The sequence below is a fragment of the Drosophila simulans genome, chromosome 3R (genome assembly GCF_016746395.2).
Source record: "Drosophila simulans strain w501 chromosome 3R, Prin_Dsim_3.1, whole genome shotgun sequence".
In the NCBI taxonomy this organism is placed as follows: domain Eukaryota; kingdom Metazoa; phylum Arthropoda; class Insecta; order Diptera; family Drosophilidae; genus Drosophila; species Drosophila simulans.
Window position 1 is genome coordinate 18,434,401 of NC_052523.2, and position 16,276 is coordinate 18,450,676.

A 16,276-nucleotide genomic window follows, 5' to 3' on the forward strand; every position below is an offset into this window, starting at 1 on the left:
TGACAGATTGTTGCAAGGGCAAGTGCAATATTAGAACATGATTTATTTATGCAATTTTTACCATAAAGCGAGCAATTTTCGTTCACTTTGCTGTGCGCGAATTTTCGCCGTTTCCATTTGGCATTTGTCTATCATTTTCGGTGGCGCGAGCTTACAATTTGTATTTCCCTCCATTTTGCCGCGTGGGTTCGTTGGGGATTTGGCCATGTAGTGCAGTCATGTCCATTAGTCGATGTGTCGGCACGTCAATTTGTTTGGGTCCGTCCGGTCCTACTCCCTTCGACTTTCATGTCTACATATATGTCTGTCCATCGACAAACTACCGGAGCTGACTTGCAATGTTGGCATTGGAAATTATGATATGGAAGGCAATCCGAATTGGAATCCGCGCAGTTCGGGCCTAATAAGTTCTTACTGTGCACTCACATTTTGGCAATTAGCCGTGGCATATTGACTGTAATTAGCGGAAGGGTCGAAAAGACGAGAGGGTTAACTAATGGAATGGTTTTTGGGAAACGCTTCTGGAGTGATGATGATGGCATGTTGATGTATGTTTCGTTTTATCTTCAACTCCATCGATATGAGTGGAGTTGAATGCAATTCATCAGGGAATTTATATGAAGGCGAGGCAGAATAAAGAGAAGTTTCTGTAATCAAATTGTGTTTGAAACACCTATCCTAGCATTTTATTTGTAGAGAACACCCGCGTGAAAAGATTTCCATTAACACCTAGAAATAATCATTCACCCTCGGTTTTCAACACAAGCGCACCACCATGATAAACGTTTCCCCTATTCCCTTTAAGCCAACATAATCAACCGCAATCAACACCAAAGAGCCAAAAGCAATAAAAGCAAAAAAAAGAAAAAAAAAAAGAAAGCATAATCAACATTTTTATCATTAGCGATAGAGAAATATGCAAAGCAGAGCGAAGAACGAGCCAAGTATTTCAAAATGGAGAATGCAACGGAAAAACTAAAGTGGGGTGGGGATCTGGGGTCGGGGAAATGAAATGAAGCACATTATAAATGCCAGAGTACATGCTAACTACAACAATTATCCTTAATGTTGCCAGAAACTGCCATTAGGGAGAAATGCGGGTGGGAAATCGCCTTGTCCATGGCTGATCACTTGCTGGAAAGAAATTCAAATTAAAATGCTTCCAATGGTATGCAAAATAGTTTCAATTTTCTGCCAGAGAGCCCTCCAGGAATGCTCATTATTCAACCGGAGACGGAGACGGAGAAGTTGAACAGGACACGGGGCGGCAGCAAGATGGATGGGAATTAAATATGAAATGCGCTGGACAGCTCGAATCAATATCGCGATTCAAATTGCAGTTAATTACGGTTGCCAGTTGTGAGTTTTTCCCTTGGCTTATGCCTATTGATTCACGCTAATAAACCTCAACCTTTTAAACAGAGGACAAACGCCTGTTAACAAGGCGCCACAACACGCGATCGACACCATTACCAACACCCCGGCTAAAGGATACGGAATAGCGAGTGGGAATAGGGGTAGCAGCACACACACTTGCATATACATATATACATAATATATATCCTTTAGCCTATGGGCCACCACCCCCTGTAATCAAAGCCAGCTGCCAACTGCCGTCTGCATTCCATTTACCTTGCTCAGAGCACTTTTCAATTATGTTATTAAAACAAGCAAACGGGCAGTTAAGGACCCTTTTGCAGGACCTGCCCAACATTGCGTGTCTGCCCGCTTGCTGTTTGTTGTTAGTTCTGTACGCTCTTTTTTTTGTTATTTGCTTTTTTGTTCTGTGTTTTTGTGTGTTGCTCCAAACACTCTGCTCGCATACTCGCACATATCGTTAACTATATAATTCTGGCTTTTTAGAATTTCTCAACTCATAAATGCTGCAGCAATAGTAATGGCAGTGTGGCAAACATGAAAATTCAATTATGAATGCCCGGCTTAAGGTTGACGCCCCGTAATTTCCATCCCCATAGCCCCGTGCCGTCCAAGTCTGTGGCTCAAGGCAATTTGCATGGGTAAATATTGTAAATCTATGACGGGTTTGCAATCATTTGCAATCGGAGACCGCAGCCGGTATGAGCAAAAGCTATACCATTCGCCTCTGATGCGAATCGCACAGACGTCGTCTAATTATGTCGAGTGGCAAACAAGATACAGATACAGATACAGAGCTACAGATACTAACGCACACTCGCATGCAGTCGGATGCAAATAAAAATAAATATTTACATTCAATTTCGACAAACGCGCCAGCCACTGAGCGCCAACTTTGCCAAAGGAAAATTGTGCGTAAAAAGCAGCGGGAACAGTCGACGCATATTTGTTAACCTCAAGCAACAGACCCAAACCCGAACCTCAAACAAGAACCAGAACCCGAGCGCAAACCTGAACTACACTGAAAGAAAAGTGGCTAGGAAATAGTCCGATTTACATAACTGTTAAGTGGTTCGTCAAGAAATAGGCTTTTTATAATTGAAACTACTATTAGTTTTCATTCTTAACTACGCAATTTATTTTTAAAAATACTTTCTTTTTTATTTGAATCTTCGGGAACTTTTCTCTCGGTGTCGAACGAGTTCGATTTCGATGCCGCCCAGACAAAATCGATTACCAACTGATTGACTGAAATGCTGCGTCCCAGCGCCCATCGCCCATCGAATGGTTTGCTGCAGGTTAAGTTTGGCATATAGATATATCGCTATGGCTATGAAGGATATATATCTATGGCTATACGGCTATGTGGCTATAACGGCAGCTTCGAGGACCGAACTGTCAGTTAAAATGGTAATTGACTTTTGCGCGTAACCACAATGTGTTTGTAAACTTGTTGCCATGTTGTTGTCTATGCACACACACACACACAAGCTAACCTTGCGCTCCGCTGCAATTCCACGTTGCAATATCGCGGAGATGCAACGCCGTGGGGATTTCCCGCGAATCCGAGCCCCAGCCCGATTGCAATTTTACAAAATGCTGGCATACGCCAAGGCGCCAGCGCTCCGCCCCCTTGCCATAATGTCATATTAGGGTTTATCAACTGGCATGGCTATGAAAATTTAGAGCGCTCCCGCCGCCGTCCCCGCAGGACGACAAGGACGATGGGGAGGACGACAGCCTGCAATTTTCAATTTCGCGCACACTTTGCACAGATAATAGAAATTTCTTTCGCTCCTCGAGTTCCTTCTGCCACTGGAGTTTGCTGCCTGCTGCCTGCTTTTTGCTCTGCTCTGCGTTTATTGACACAAATCGCAAACGCATTTGGCATAAGTACCGGCCAACAAGCTGCCTGCTTTAGCCCGCTCTACCCCCATGGCCATTCCATTTGTACTTATTGTTTTCCTCCTCACCAGCACTTCCACCAGCACCACCACCACCCTCTTAAAGTATCTGGGTTATGAGTGGTTTAATGGCAACTCGCTCTCGTGCTTTGTGCAGCTTTGTTGGTCGTTGGCTTCATCCAGCTTGAATGCTTTCTCTGGCTGGTTAGTTCTGGCCAAGTTCTGGCGCAGGAACAATACTATTTCCTAAGCTGCTTAGCAAAATGTCTAATGCCTTGCTTAGACAATTGCTAAAAGGAAGAAGAACTAGCGTAGAGAAATTGTAGCAGACCATAAGAACTGAAACTAATTTCTTTGAGAAATAGAAAGAGTTGAAAGATTCGAAAATATATTAGGCAATCAGTGTATTTCCCAGCCAGTGCCTGAAATTCCACCACTAATTAACCGAAATTTTGAAGTACCAAAGTAATAAAGCACTTTCCTTGATGGCCTCTCCACAATGCCAATCAAATGTGCGGCAAGAAGAAGTCATTTCCTACTTTTGCATAGGATGGGGAAAGAATATTCGCATAATTATGACTTCAGAGCGGTTACAGTCTGGCAAATTTTCCATGTGAATGAATTTCGCACAATTACACACGCGTAGGCAGAACCACAAAAAAAATTGAACTGGGGGAGTGAGCACATGTCGGCACATGACGAGAAGGCAGATCAACTTCATTCACAATTAAGCTAAAAATACAAGCCCCCCAGTTCGCTGAATATAATTTATTGTCAAGTGCAGAGTCACAACATTCAAGATGTGTAACAGTCGCAACAGTCCCAAATAATTGGGCAGCGGGGAGGCACAGCAGTGGTGTGGTCGTCTCGTCTGGTCTGGATCAGGTCTAGGTGTAACAAAGAAGAAACTCTGGGAAATACGCAAATACGTGGGGATGGATGGAGGTGGAGTCACGCTGTCGCTCACAGAAAAATACAAAAAAAAAAGACAGAAAAAAATGGAAAAGGAAAGAAATAAGGCAGAGGGCTGGGCAAATCAACAACGCAATCTTAATGAAGGCAATAATTCAAACAAAATGCAAAATTCAGCCGGCAAACTGAAGGAAGTCACGGCGAGTCACTCACTTCACAGCGAAGACAGCGCTGAAAAATTACCGCCCAAGAGAAGAATTCCTTGTTGAAATTAAATTTTTACAAAATCAAATAAAATCCAGCGTGTGGCAGTCACTCACTCACTCACTCAATTCAATTCCCTGGGCTGCCTTGTTGGTCGTTCCTCCCCCGATTTAGTATACCCCTTATTAATTAGTTTGTATATTTTTGGCATACGCGGGGAACGCAACACGAAATTGTTTAACATTTTATCCCGGCACATTAAGTGGCAACATTTGTCAATTTGTTTTTCGGTTGTAATTTTTGGGCCCAGAGCGGTTGGGTCACCTCCGAATCCATCGGACTCTTGGGTGTTTTGTGTGTAGTTAATGGCCAAACATTTGCCTAAATAATGAGGCACCGGTGTATTGCTTTGAATTCGATTTGGCTTGATTAAAAATATATTTCATTGTCGAGACCCGTTGGCTGTGTAAGTGGGTCGTAAGTCGTCAGTCGCCGGTGGCCAGTGGGTGGATCACTTTGGAGGCGATTGCATTAGCCTCACGAGAAACAACAGCTGAGAAGCTAATCAGGCAAATGTGGCACAGTTTTCGGTAAGGTGAATTCATTAGTGCCTCCCATACTCGGGTACAGTTCGTTTTGGGGGGCAGGACCAATGAGTGAAGTGGAGTCGTAAGCCAGGTGGCATTGAGTAATGCCTTTTGGAGTGAGAAAACATTCGGCAAGAAATTTTGATAATTTGAAAGTTAAATGAAAAAAATGTATTGTATCTTTGCACAAAATTAATCTCTTCATTAAACCCGCCTCTATTTTTCAATACTATGGGTTTTTTTTCCCCTTGCCTTAATATTGTATATTCAATTTAATCCGCTTCCATGTTTACTGAAATCTAGCTCGCATAATTAAAAGTGAAAAACGAGGGAAAATGAAAACGCTCGCCTATTTCCTGTCGCCCAGCAATGCAATTTTCACTTTTTTCCGCCGTGTCGCTCCGTTTTCTCATTTTGTCAAATAGCCTCAAGGCGGAAAAGGCAGTTGGTAGCTGGTAGTTGAAAGTTGGCAGGAGGGCAGGGCAAACTTTCGAAATTTAACGCCGGTCACAATGGGGCAGCAACCCACCCGAAGGAATCGCCGACTGCCAGCCGCAGTGGCGGAGAACAATTACTACGGGTTTTTCGCTTTTTCGGTCTTATGCAAACAGGAAACGCATAATGAACAAAGTCCGAACGAGGAGCTCAGCTCAGGAGTCACTCACTCGCTTTCGCCTGGAGTATCGAGAATGGTGCATGGAGAATGGAGCACGCGACTCCATGCCCGGACAAGCAACTCCGGCTCCTGGCCGGCATTCATTCATTCATTTTTGAGCGGTTTCGTGGTTAACAACCGCTTCCTTATCCTTATTATTTTAATGCCTGCGGCAGCATTCCATCTTACTTACATTTTTCTCCACGCCGTGTTGTGGCTTAAATATTTTAACTACTGCCAGAGCTACTAGTTGGCTGTCTGTCTGGTTGTCTGGGCCGGGTCTTGGTCTTTGTGCCCGTAATTGGGGTTAACTGCGTTCAGCAGGTGAGCAGGTGAGGAGCCGCCACCATTGTGTGTTAAAGTGTGCCAAAAGGAAAAGTACAATTTTCTGCCGCACTCATAAATTCCGTCCGTGCTGGAGTTTAAATTTTGTTTTCCATTTCATTTTCCTTTTCTAGCTTGCGGGCGAGCAATTAACTGCAATTGAAAGTGAAATTGAATTGGAATTTGTTGTGCCCCTAAAATGTACTGTGTGCTTTTGACAGAGTGTCAGAGTTGACACGCATGTTGAGAAAATTCAATTAAAAATTTCACTGCAATCGGTTCGCTGTCTGTCTTTCTGTTTTTCGCCAACTCATCGTCGATTCAGTTGATAATTATTTTTACGCGCCGAGTTGCAGGGTAAAGTGCATTAAAAATGCAAATGGCGACACTTTGCCACTTTGATGCCAGTGTTGTCACGTTTCCCGTTTTATTAATTTATTAAATTAAAAACAACGCAAAAGGAGGCAACTGCGCACCGCCGTCTCCACTCTGGCATGTGTAATTGTAAATTTATGAGCGTGCCACAAATAAAAAGGAGGCTCCAGTACTACACAGTACTACAGCGCAGAAAAAAGGACCAACGAGTTCAACTGGGGCGCACTGTCAATCGTGTTGCATGAATTATTAATTATTTGCTTTTCGCACACACATCCCGATAAAGGGACGGCGATTCATGCCACAGATACAAAAATATGCCGCGGCACTGTTGCAATGCGGCAATCGGCTGTCAACTCCGCCACTTTGACAAGGGAAACACTAATAAAATTATTAACCAAAATGGCAAGAACACAAAAAAACAAAAGGAATTCGTTACGTCGTCACTGATTGGCAATAAAAATGAGAAACCGAAATTAGTTTAATCTAATTACCTGCCACGCTTTATTGTCTTTAGCGCAACGAAATGGATTTTCGAATATAAAAAGTCAATGTCTAGGATTTTTCCAGGGCCGTACAAAAAATGGAAAGTACGCATTTTGGGTGGGTTGGAAATGTGAGCATCCAACCCCGGGGACTCACAGCTCTCCACCCCTGGCCGCTGCCTTATTTATCCTGCGTTTTCCCCCGGGGACACGGGCCATGGCATTTTCCTTGGCTCTCTGTGAATTATTCAGACCTTCAATCGATGACTGGCTGCCCGAGCATCTTCATTGCATAGTACATATATACATTCACATATATATACAGCACACGCCTCCCGCCCCCTTTTTTATATCCCTCAGTGCTGCTGACAGTTTATTTGCCAAATTGCTTGCATGTAATATGAAACTTTTTTTGTGCCCATTTCTGTTTCGAGGCTAATTTTTAGTTCGGCAAAGGGATCCCAAAAAAAAGTGTCTTTGGGTGTGTGCTAAATCGAAAATCTGTAACACGCGTCACACAGCATTAAATGAGAAGGATGTTTTATGAGGCGGAGGGGGTTAGTCCCCTAATATGGCATGACTCAACCGAATTCCACGTAGAATTTTATGGCAGAGCGACCAATCTTTGTTGGTTTATCTCTTCACTTGACTATATACACTGCGAGAAAGCTTATAATAATAATGAATAATACTGAAACCTTTCCCTATATATATGTTTTAAAATACATTTTTGACAATATGGCCATAAAAACTGTTTTCTAAGTGCATCTGGCGCACCCCATTGTTCTGCCACTGACCATAATTCACGGGAAGTTTTAAATTTGAAAATCTGGCCCTGAGAAAGGGGCATAATGCAGGCAGAGCACAGTTATTGTTGCGTTATAAATCTAATTAGAATATGTGAGCGTTTCGGGGCCCGTATCTGAATATGCACGTAGACTAAACCAATTCCATTCAACCTCCATACCCTCCCCCCTTCCAGGGGCTCATTTCATATGCTCACCGCATCTGGCCGCATCTGAAAATTGCCAATGGCGCCGTTGCGTCTGGGGTAATAAATTTGATTTGTTTCAAATTACAGAAGAACGCAATTTCATCTCCTTCACCATCTTTCGGTTGCATTTTTTCGGCTGAGCCGGCAAATCGAATTGAATTTTTGAATCCTTGGAGCTGCGGTTGCTTTTTGTGGGTAATCTTTATAATTTACATAAGCAAATCAAATTGTAAACGTAATATGAAGACAATGGAAGCGAGCGGAAAAGGAGTCTGAGCCCAGCTTTGAATGGAACTATGTTAAGTGGATGGCGCAGATTCTTTCTTTTTATTTTCTTCTTGTTTTTAAGAAATGTGTCAGCTTTTTGCGAAAGCCTTCTTTGTTTTAGTCAATGCGTCGTAGGGGAAATTTAGATCAAGTGGTAAGTGGAGAAAGTTAAAAGGATTGCCACCCAGAATGAAAGAGTGTGAATACTTTGATGTAAAAGTGTTCAATAAGTGTGCCACCTGTTTTGCCCAACACTAGAAGACAATCGATTTTAAGTGTTGCATTAGACGCACTAACCAATACTATTACACAGATTCCTATCGAATTAGGAATGACAAGCACTTTTTTTTTTACTTGTACGAACAGTGAACAATCCTAGTGAAAATTGTGTTAAATTTCTGTACCAACTGTGGTTGCCATCTGAAAACGTGTTCAGGATATTTTTTGTAACAACAGACCACGAAATAGGCGAATTTTATCTACTCAAAAAATAAAATTGTGGAAGCAAAACAAATTATTGTATATCCCAGGCATTAAACATAATGAAGGCCTTAAAACCGGACCATTAAGGTATGAGGAATGCAATAGCTCTTGTAATATATATTCCCTCATGTGGGTTTCTGGCTTTTCCAGAGCTCCCGTTTCCAATTGCCCACCTTAGGCCCGAAATTTCGAGGCTCCTTGTCTGGCCTTCAGTTTGCTGTCAACTCTTTGCTTACTAGGAGTGACAGATTGAGGTACCGGACACACAACATATTCTTTAGTAATCTGCGTTTGCGTACGCACATATATAGATATATGTCGTTTGGATCGTGATTAGGCCGTATCGGTAGCTATGTCCACTGCAATGGCAATGGCATCAGCGGCATCCTCGAGTGCCGCGGCAGCAACAACAACGGCCATTAGCAACTCCACAAACACTACAGCGTCACCGGCAACAACCAACACCACGAAGACCATAACGACATCAGAGGTGCCACTGGAACCAGCTTCAAATATGGCTCCCATAGCATTAGAAATCGAAGATTCTGGAAGGAATGAGGCCGAAGACTTGGAGCATGGTGCTGCGAAACCACTCGAGCAGCGCAAAACGACAGTGGTGCACACCTGCCCCCGTCCACCGGGTGGCTACAAGTACTCCATGGAGTTTCTCTACGGGATCGGTAGTGGCATGGCCGGCATACCACTGAATATACCAACGCCCTCATCGATAACACCTCGCACCGTACGATCCACGCCCCCCTTACTAACCACCCACATGCCTTTGCTGACCAACATGGGCGTGTCACCACCACGTCCGTCAGGCATTCGTTACGCAGGACCTGCTGGAGGCTCAAACGGTACCACGGCAGCAGCATCCACGCCGCCATCCACTACAGTTACAACATCAAGTGGCTCTCCGGGATCGGGAGCCGAGGCAATAACAAGTACAGTTTCATCTAGTGGCTTGCCAGCAGCGGGCTTGCCAGCTGCTCAGTTCATATGCCAGGGATATATGCCCACTGGACCGCAGCGCCGCTTGTGGCACGCGGAAAACGCAGTGTGGCAGTTTGATAGAAATTATCCTTACAATCAGGCGTACTCGCCGCCATATGGAATACCGATGATGCCGGTGGGCTTTGAGCACCCGTATGGGCAGAGAATAATATACCCGGGCTATTACAACCAGACTCCTCCGGGAATTAATCCTGCTGCAGTGGCGGGACTGACAAGAACTAGTCGTCCGGTGACCCAACAGCCACATATACTGACTCAGCCAGCCGTGGGAACAACGGAAAGTAGCGAGGAAGCTCCTGCGACACTTGGAAACGCTCCGCAGGTGAGCAACACGTGGCGTTACGGAAGACCAGGAACACACCGCGGACGACATGCGGTGGCCGCTGCAGCAGCACCAGCTGTGTTGCACAGAGATTCAAAGACTTTTTACAACAGCATCGGCAGTGGTGCGGCTAACGGTCCTCGATTTAAAGCACCCTTTGTGGCAAATGTCCGTAATTTTCAAGCAGGAGCTGTAGCAACTGTCGCAGCCGGAGGAGCCGCAACCACAGCAGTAGTGGCCACAAGTGCACCTGCAACTGGAGCAGCTAGCTCCAGCGATCAGAACGTGGCAAACAAACGCAACCATCAAGGAGCTGCGACCCAAAACCATCACAGAAATCGTCACAATGCCAAAAAAGGAGGCAAGAATTCGGTTGCAAAAGAGCTGACATCCAACTCCTCAGAATCGCTTTCCAATTCATCCTCAAAGTCCCAGCTGAACAAGCGTCCCAGCTCTAGCTCCTCTATTTCCCCAATCAAGCATCCACATCGCAATTATAGAAACCGGATGCGTTATACTGCAACGGAGCCATCTGAGCAAAAGGCGGTCCCCACGACCGTTCCAGTAAGTAACTACCAGCCACCAACAGTGCGAAGAACTTCTAAGTTCCAAGGATCAAATGCCTATCAAGCACATGCTGCTCCCGGTAGGCAACAGTCTCGTTATTACCAATCGCGACACATGGATGGCTATGTTTTTCAATCTGGACACTATATGGTATATGCAGCGGGAGCACCGCCTGTGGGGTTAGGAGCAGGAAAATCACCAGTGTCAGAAGCCACCGGGGCACCTCCTGGAGCAGCAGCAGCAGCACCAGCAGAAGCAGCAGCAGTAGGTGGAGGAGCAGCAGCAGCTCCAGTCACAGCCAGCAGCGCCACTTTGGAGGGCGAGCAGCCGCTGGACTCGGACTTTGATCAGCGCCAGGAATTTGCTGACTTGGGTCTGGATCCAGCTAATGGCGGCTTCTCCTCCGACCTGGAGCCAACCGGTATCAAGCAGGACACCTCGGAGCTGGACACTCGCTCTTGCCTGTTATCGCATCCAAATTCCGAGGTCGATGGCGATGATAATCAATCCGTCGCCAGTTTTGCTCCTGGTGTGGAGAGCGATGATTCCGATAGTGGACTAAGCGATGCCTCCGTGGAGTCGGTGGCGCGCGATATATTGGTTAGTTGTCTAGCAGTGGCCACCGGGGCTCAGAAGCCCGATCTTACAGGCCCCAATCTCGTGCCCTACGGCGATATGCATTATCTCAAGGAGCTGGACAGAAAGAACCCCCAAACCAATGGCTACAGATCACACAGGCCATATCATCACTCGCATTATGCTTACCATTCGCAAATGAGTCCAAGAGGATTGAGCTGCTGCGGCGATATGTTGAATCAACACTCTGAAGATTTGGTGTTTAAGTTAGACCAGAATCAGCCGGATGGCATTGAAAGTGGGCAGAAGATTTTCTTGAGGGAGATAACCGAGCATCCTGACAACATCTCGATGGCCTCAAATCTCTCCTGCAGTCCATCTGCTAGTTCCAGCAAGAGTGTATTGGCTCCCATGGCATCCAAGTCCAACATTGCAATGGTAGGTGAACTTAAAAATCGTCGATAAATTGCTATACCTCTTAAGGGGCAAATTACCAACTTTATTTCTTCGAAAAATTATTTTTTTCCTTGCGTCTGATAGTTCACTTTATAAGATCTACGAAATAAAATCTTGGATTATTTTTTTTAAGAAATAAATGTGGAAATGTCCCTTAGAATATATTCGGTTGCCGAAAAAAGCTTTCGCACCTTTGGCAAATTTGTTCATTCCACACTCTTATCCTAATCCCCAAAGCCAGAAGAAAACAATGATCAGGATGAACTGCCCTTGGTGGTTCACAATCGTTATTGGCGCGAATTTTTTGGTTACACGCCAGCCGACCGCTTTTTACTCCGAGCCAAGTTTGTGGAAATGAGACGTCCACCGAAAGTCATGGGCTGCAAGATCAAGTGGGACCCCTTATCCCAGTCCGTTTGGAAGAAGTTCCTCGAGTCTCAGCAGACACGTCACGTTTATAAGATCAAGATGAGACTGTGGCGTGCCATTTACACAGTGGCCATGGTGAGTTCAGTTGGGAGTATTGAGTAAAATGCTATAGTTTTCAAATAATTTACGATTTACAGAAAAACTATCCAAGATACGGGCTTTATTTGGTGGGCTCATCCATTTCGTACTTTGGTTCCAAGTGCTCGGACATGGATATTTGCATGCTGGCATGCACAAATCCTAACGTTGATCCTCGCACGGAGGCCGTCTATCATTTGCATGTTATGAAGGAGCTGCTGGGCCGCACGAATATGTTTCAGGATTTTAATTTGATCGAAGCACGAGTGCCAATACTGCGATTCACCGACCGATGCCATAAAGTGGAGGTGGACATAAACTTTAATAACTCCGTTGGGATTAGGAACACCCATCTTCTGTACTGCTATTCCCAGCTGGATTGGCGAGTTCGTCCGATGGCCTTGACCGTGAAGCAGTGGGCCCAGTATCACAACATCAACAATGCCAAGAACATGACCATATCGAGCTACTCGCTCATGCTAATGGTCATTCATTTCCTGCAGGTTGGAGCAAGTCCACCGGTGCTTCCATGTCTGCACAACTTATATCCGGATAAGTTTGGTCTCCTGCAGCCCAACGATTTCGGTTATGTGGACATGAACGAGGTGATGGCTCCGTATCAGTCGGATAACAGCCAATCCCTGGGTGATTTGCTGTTGGGCTTCCTGCGCTACTACAGTGTATTTGAGTACGGAAAGTATGCCATCTCGATACGTGTGGGTGGTGTCCTGCCCATAGAGGTATGCCGGGCTGCCACTGCACCCAAAAACGATATACACCAGTGGATCGAGCTGTGCATCGAAGAGCCATTCGATCAGACGAATACAGCTCGGTCGGTGTATGATACGGATACCTTCGAGCGCATAAAAACCATCTTTGTGGCCAGCTACAGGAGACTGGAATCGACGAGGAATCTCAGAGCCATATTCGAGGAGTACGATGGACCCACAATACTGATGCAGCAGCCAGCGGTGGACTCGGAGGTCGAACTCTATGAGGGTCAGCAACACCGTTTGCTACCGAATCGAAGCTCCTCGAGATCCAACAGCGCAATACCATCGCCACGTCCGTCAATACTAATGGTGGACAAAGCTACTACAGCCATTTGGGATGATATCAACTACAAACCAGATCCCCCATTAAGCCATAGCAACAACTATGATGCGACCAATGAATGTACTGGCAACGGCAGTCTAGTGGGACCCAAGGATAACTCTGTGGCCGACAAGCCACCAATTGCGTAAAAACTCTCAACTAAACCAAAAACACTCGGCACGTTCAAGACACACTGAAAAAGAAATGAAAATATTTTTATATACGCGCTAATGAGGATGTGGTTTTTTCAGAAGTTGCCGGACGCTTTTAAAACAATTTAAATTTGACGTTGGATAATTATATAAGTATAGTAGGAAAATAGCCGATTTTCGAATCACAACGTGAAATGACCATAAAAATACGCCAAATGCCTATCTCAACACAAAGTCGGTCGCAAAAAAAACACAAATATCTGCTAAAAAGCAACAAACTGTTTCAAATGTTTGCGTACCACAACGGCTAAAGTTGTTTTCACAAGCTTCATAGCAAGACAATTGCTGAAAAAAAATAAGAAAGGAAAAAAAAATCAAAGCGTGCAAAAAAATAATAATAAAAATGTAAAAAAAAATCACAAAATTCAAAAATCTAAAAAAAATATCAGTTTTGTACAGTGTAGGAAAGCTAACATTTTATTACTACACAACTCATAAGATTTGTACGGGAATAGGTTTCTAACAAAAACTATTAAAAAACACAAAAAAAACGAACAAAAAAACACGTAAAACCTGAAATTTGTAACAAAAAAAAACGACAAAATTTTGTAACTAAATAATATAAAATGTAAAAAACGCGCCAATCATTACAAAAAGCTTTCGAGTTAAACAGTTGGGTTACCAACTCAACCAAGAACATAAATCTATTGATAGCGCCAAAAAAAATTATATAAAATAAAATCCTTTGCCAAAATGCCGTTCGTTACTAAAATTAGGTATTATACATGCTAATGATATCTTAGTTTTCCACAAAACAGCTCTTCCTTCATACATGTGCATAAATCAACCCAATGAAATCATCCATCATCCAGCTATTAAGTCCCGAATCCGAATCCGATCCCAATCTCCATGCCTTCATTGCAACACTTGGTCTCGACTCTCTGGGGTCTCGAACTATATGCGAATGAAATTATTTAGGATGCTCAATTTGATATTCCGCTCTGATTAATTCTTAGTGGTTGCCGTCATCATCGAATATCACCCTTGGGACACACACTCTACTCTCTCCTCCGGATGGCCGAAATTCTCGCACATGTTTCAGTTTGGCAATTATCTAAGGAAATCAAATCAAATCATTGATGCAGCTGTTACGCCATATATATAGTAGGTAGATAGATGAGCACGGTGGTAGCTGATGTACACTGAATAGGAGGGGGCGTGGCAATAGTCCTGGCATATTTGGCGACCATCGACAACTCTGTTACCATCTGCATCTGTTTCGGCCTGTCCCGGTCCCAGTATCGATGGCAACCAAAAATGTCAGTGCAGCAAATTATTTCATCAATTGCAATGCTCGATTTCAGGAGGTCCAGTCCACACAATCGATGGCCGTGCTGTGCGTTTTCGGGGTTGAATGGGTGATATGTTGGGTAATTGATATAATGCCGATGGTTCCTGTCGTCGCCCACCTAATGGCGAAAATTGTCAACGGGATTTGGTTTGGGATTTCGGATTGCAATTGGGTGGCATGATGGCTGGCTGGGTGGTTTTCGTATTGGATTGGTTTGCTGCCTGTAATGCAATATCAAATGGCAGCGATGTCAGCGTCGCAGCAGCTTCATAATCATCATCATCATTAACGCAGCCGAACAATTGTCACACTAATTTGTGCATATGTGCAAAAATGTTTGGCAATTAAACGGCGAAGCGCTGCCAGCAGTCAGCAGCCAGAGTCTCCCTCAACCATTTTTCATTCAGCCAAGTAATTAATGTCTTTTGTTAATGGTAATGCATTTGCATTCGCAATTGGAATTATACCCCAATCCAATCCAAGGGCTAAGACAATTTGCACAACAAAGGGCGCGTTGGTATGGTGGAATGCTAGAGATGAACTTCATTAAAATTTTGCACGGAACGGAAAACTTTGTGGCGCCGCAAGAGGGGCGGGAAAAATAGAGAGCAGCAGCTGGTGCATTAAAATTCCTGTCCGGGATTTGGTCTTTGGTCTTAAATAATTATTCATTGTCATTGTAATTGGCGTGCCAGGCGCTAAATGGAATCATAAGGGGGAAAAGGCGAGGAAGCTTCATTTTTCCACCATAGCCGGCAAATTGAAGTTGCTCGATTACTTGGACACTTTTCTTCGGCTTTTTTCATCGTGTTCACTTTTTTTTTTTTTGTGTGCCTCCCACATGAGAGGTTTTCCTTTTTGTCTCGTCGAGCGGAGAAAGAGCGATTACTCCCCATGGATCTCGGGATCGGGATTGGGATTGGGATTGGGTTTTCGGTCTTGGCTTTTATATTGTTTGGGACACGTACGGGAATTTTCATTCGATGTCATTTCAATTTTCCTCTGCTCCTTTTTTATGGACGCACAGAGACAAAAAGGGTTCGGTTCGGTTTGGTTTGGTATGGATTGGAAAAGATGCAGCAGAGCTAGCACACAAGGACTCGACATGGGATTGCGTTTCTATGTCTCTGGGCCTTTGTTTCCTCGTTGGTCACTGAGCAACAAATTACCTGAGGCAGGTGGACAGGACAACTGAATAAGAGAGTTAACTGAACGAGTCGAGTGAATGAATAAATGAATGAGTGCCCCAGTGGGCGGGGGAATGTGTGATGTGATGTGATGTGATGTGAGTGCATGGCTGAGTTGAGTGACTCCTGATTGAGTTGGGCCACTGCAAGTGCTGCCTTATTTAAATGAACCTCAAATGCCCTTAATGCAATTTAGTTTTTCAAAAACAGCTTACTACATTTTTGCCCATATTTGTTCTTTTAATTGCAGGTAAGCTCATTACGACAAACCTTTTTAACACACCACAAAAGCAGCGGCAGCAACAACAATAATAAATAATGTTAGCGTAAGTGCTTGTCTACAATTTTAATTAGTTTTAAATGCAATTTAATGCATTTGTTTTCGTAGGTTTTTTGTTTTTGGTTGTATTTTTTTTTTTTTTTTTTGTTTTTTGAGCCATGTTTTGGTTTGCCTAATGCTAAAGCACTTAGCATAATTCAGA

At 44.1% G+C, this 16,276-nt stretch overlaps 2 protein-coding genes across 9 annotated transcripts in view; both read left to right on the forward strand.

Moving 5' to 3' along the window:
• The window catches only part of LOC6729061 (sterile alpha motif domain-containing protein 5), a 152,629-nt gene that overhangs the window by 69,954 nt on the left and 66,399 nt on the right, over positions 1–16,276 (forward strand). Inside the window, exon 5 of one of the 8 annotated variants that reach the window (XM_039295209.1) lies at positions 16,045–16,121. The exons of the other annotated variants lie outside the window; for them this stretch is intronic. Coding sequence (XP_039151143.1) covers positions 16,045–16,113 — 69 coding nt within the window. The 3' untranslated portion in view covers positions 16,114–16,121. Of the gene's footprint in view, positions 1–16,044; positions 16,122–16,276 lie in introns of those variants that run through there. 8 annotated transcript variants of the gene reach the window in all.
• LOC6729060 (poly(A) RNA polymerase gld-2 homolog A) lies at positions 8,388–14,010 on the forward strand. The gene is made up of 4 exons (XM_016177250.3): positions 8,388–8,654; positions 8,718–11,484; positions 11,740–12,006; positions 12,069–14,010. The coding sequence occupies exons 2-4, from the start codon at positions 8,920–8,922 to the stop codon at positions 13,251–13,253; spliced, it is 4,017 nt and encodes a 1,338-aa protein (XP_016035713.1). The 5' UTR covers positions 8,388–8,654; positions 8,718–8,919; the 3' UTR covers positions 13,254–14,010.

What these genes read in the sequence shown, in the direction of transcription:
- LOC6729060 (XM_016177250.3), top strand. Translation starts at nt 8,920, where the DNA reads ATGTCCACTGCAATGGCAATGGCATCAGCGGCATCCTCGAGTGCCGCG. An exon ending in CCAAGTCCAACATTGCAATG is followed by an intron (nt 11,485 to 11,739) that starts GTAGGTGAACTT and finishes TAATCCCCAAAG; the next exon opens with CCAGAAGAAAACAATGATCA. An exon ending in CCATTTACACAGTGGCCATG is followed by an intron (nt 12,007 to 12,068) that starts GTGAGTTCAGTT and finishes TACGATTTACAG; the next exon opens with AAAAACTATCCAAGATACGG.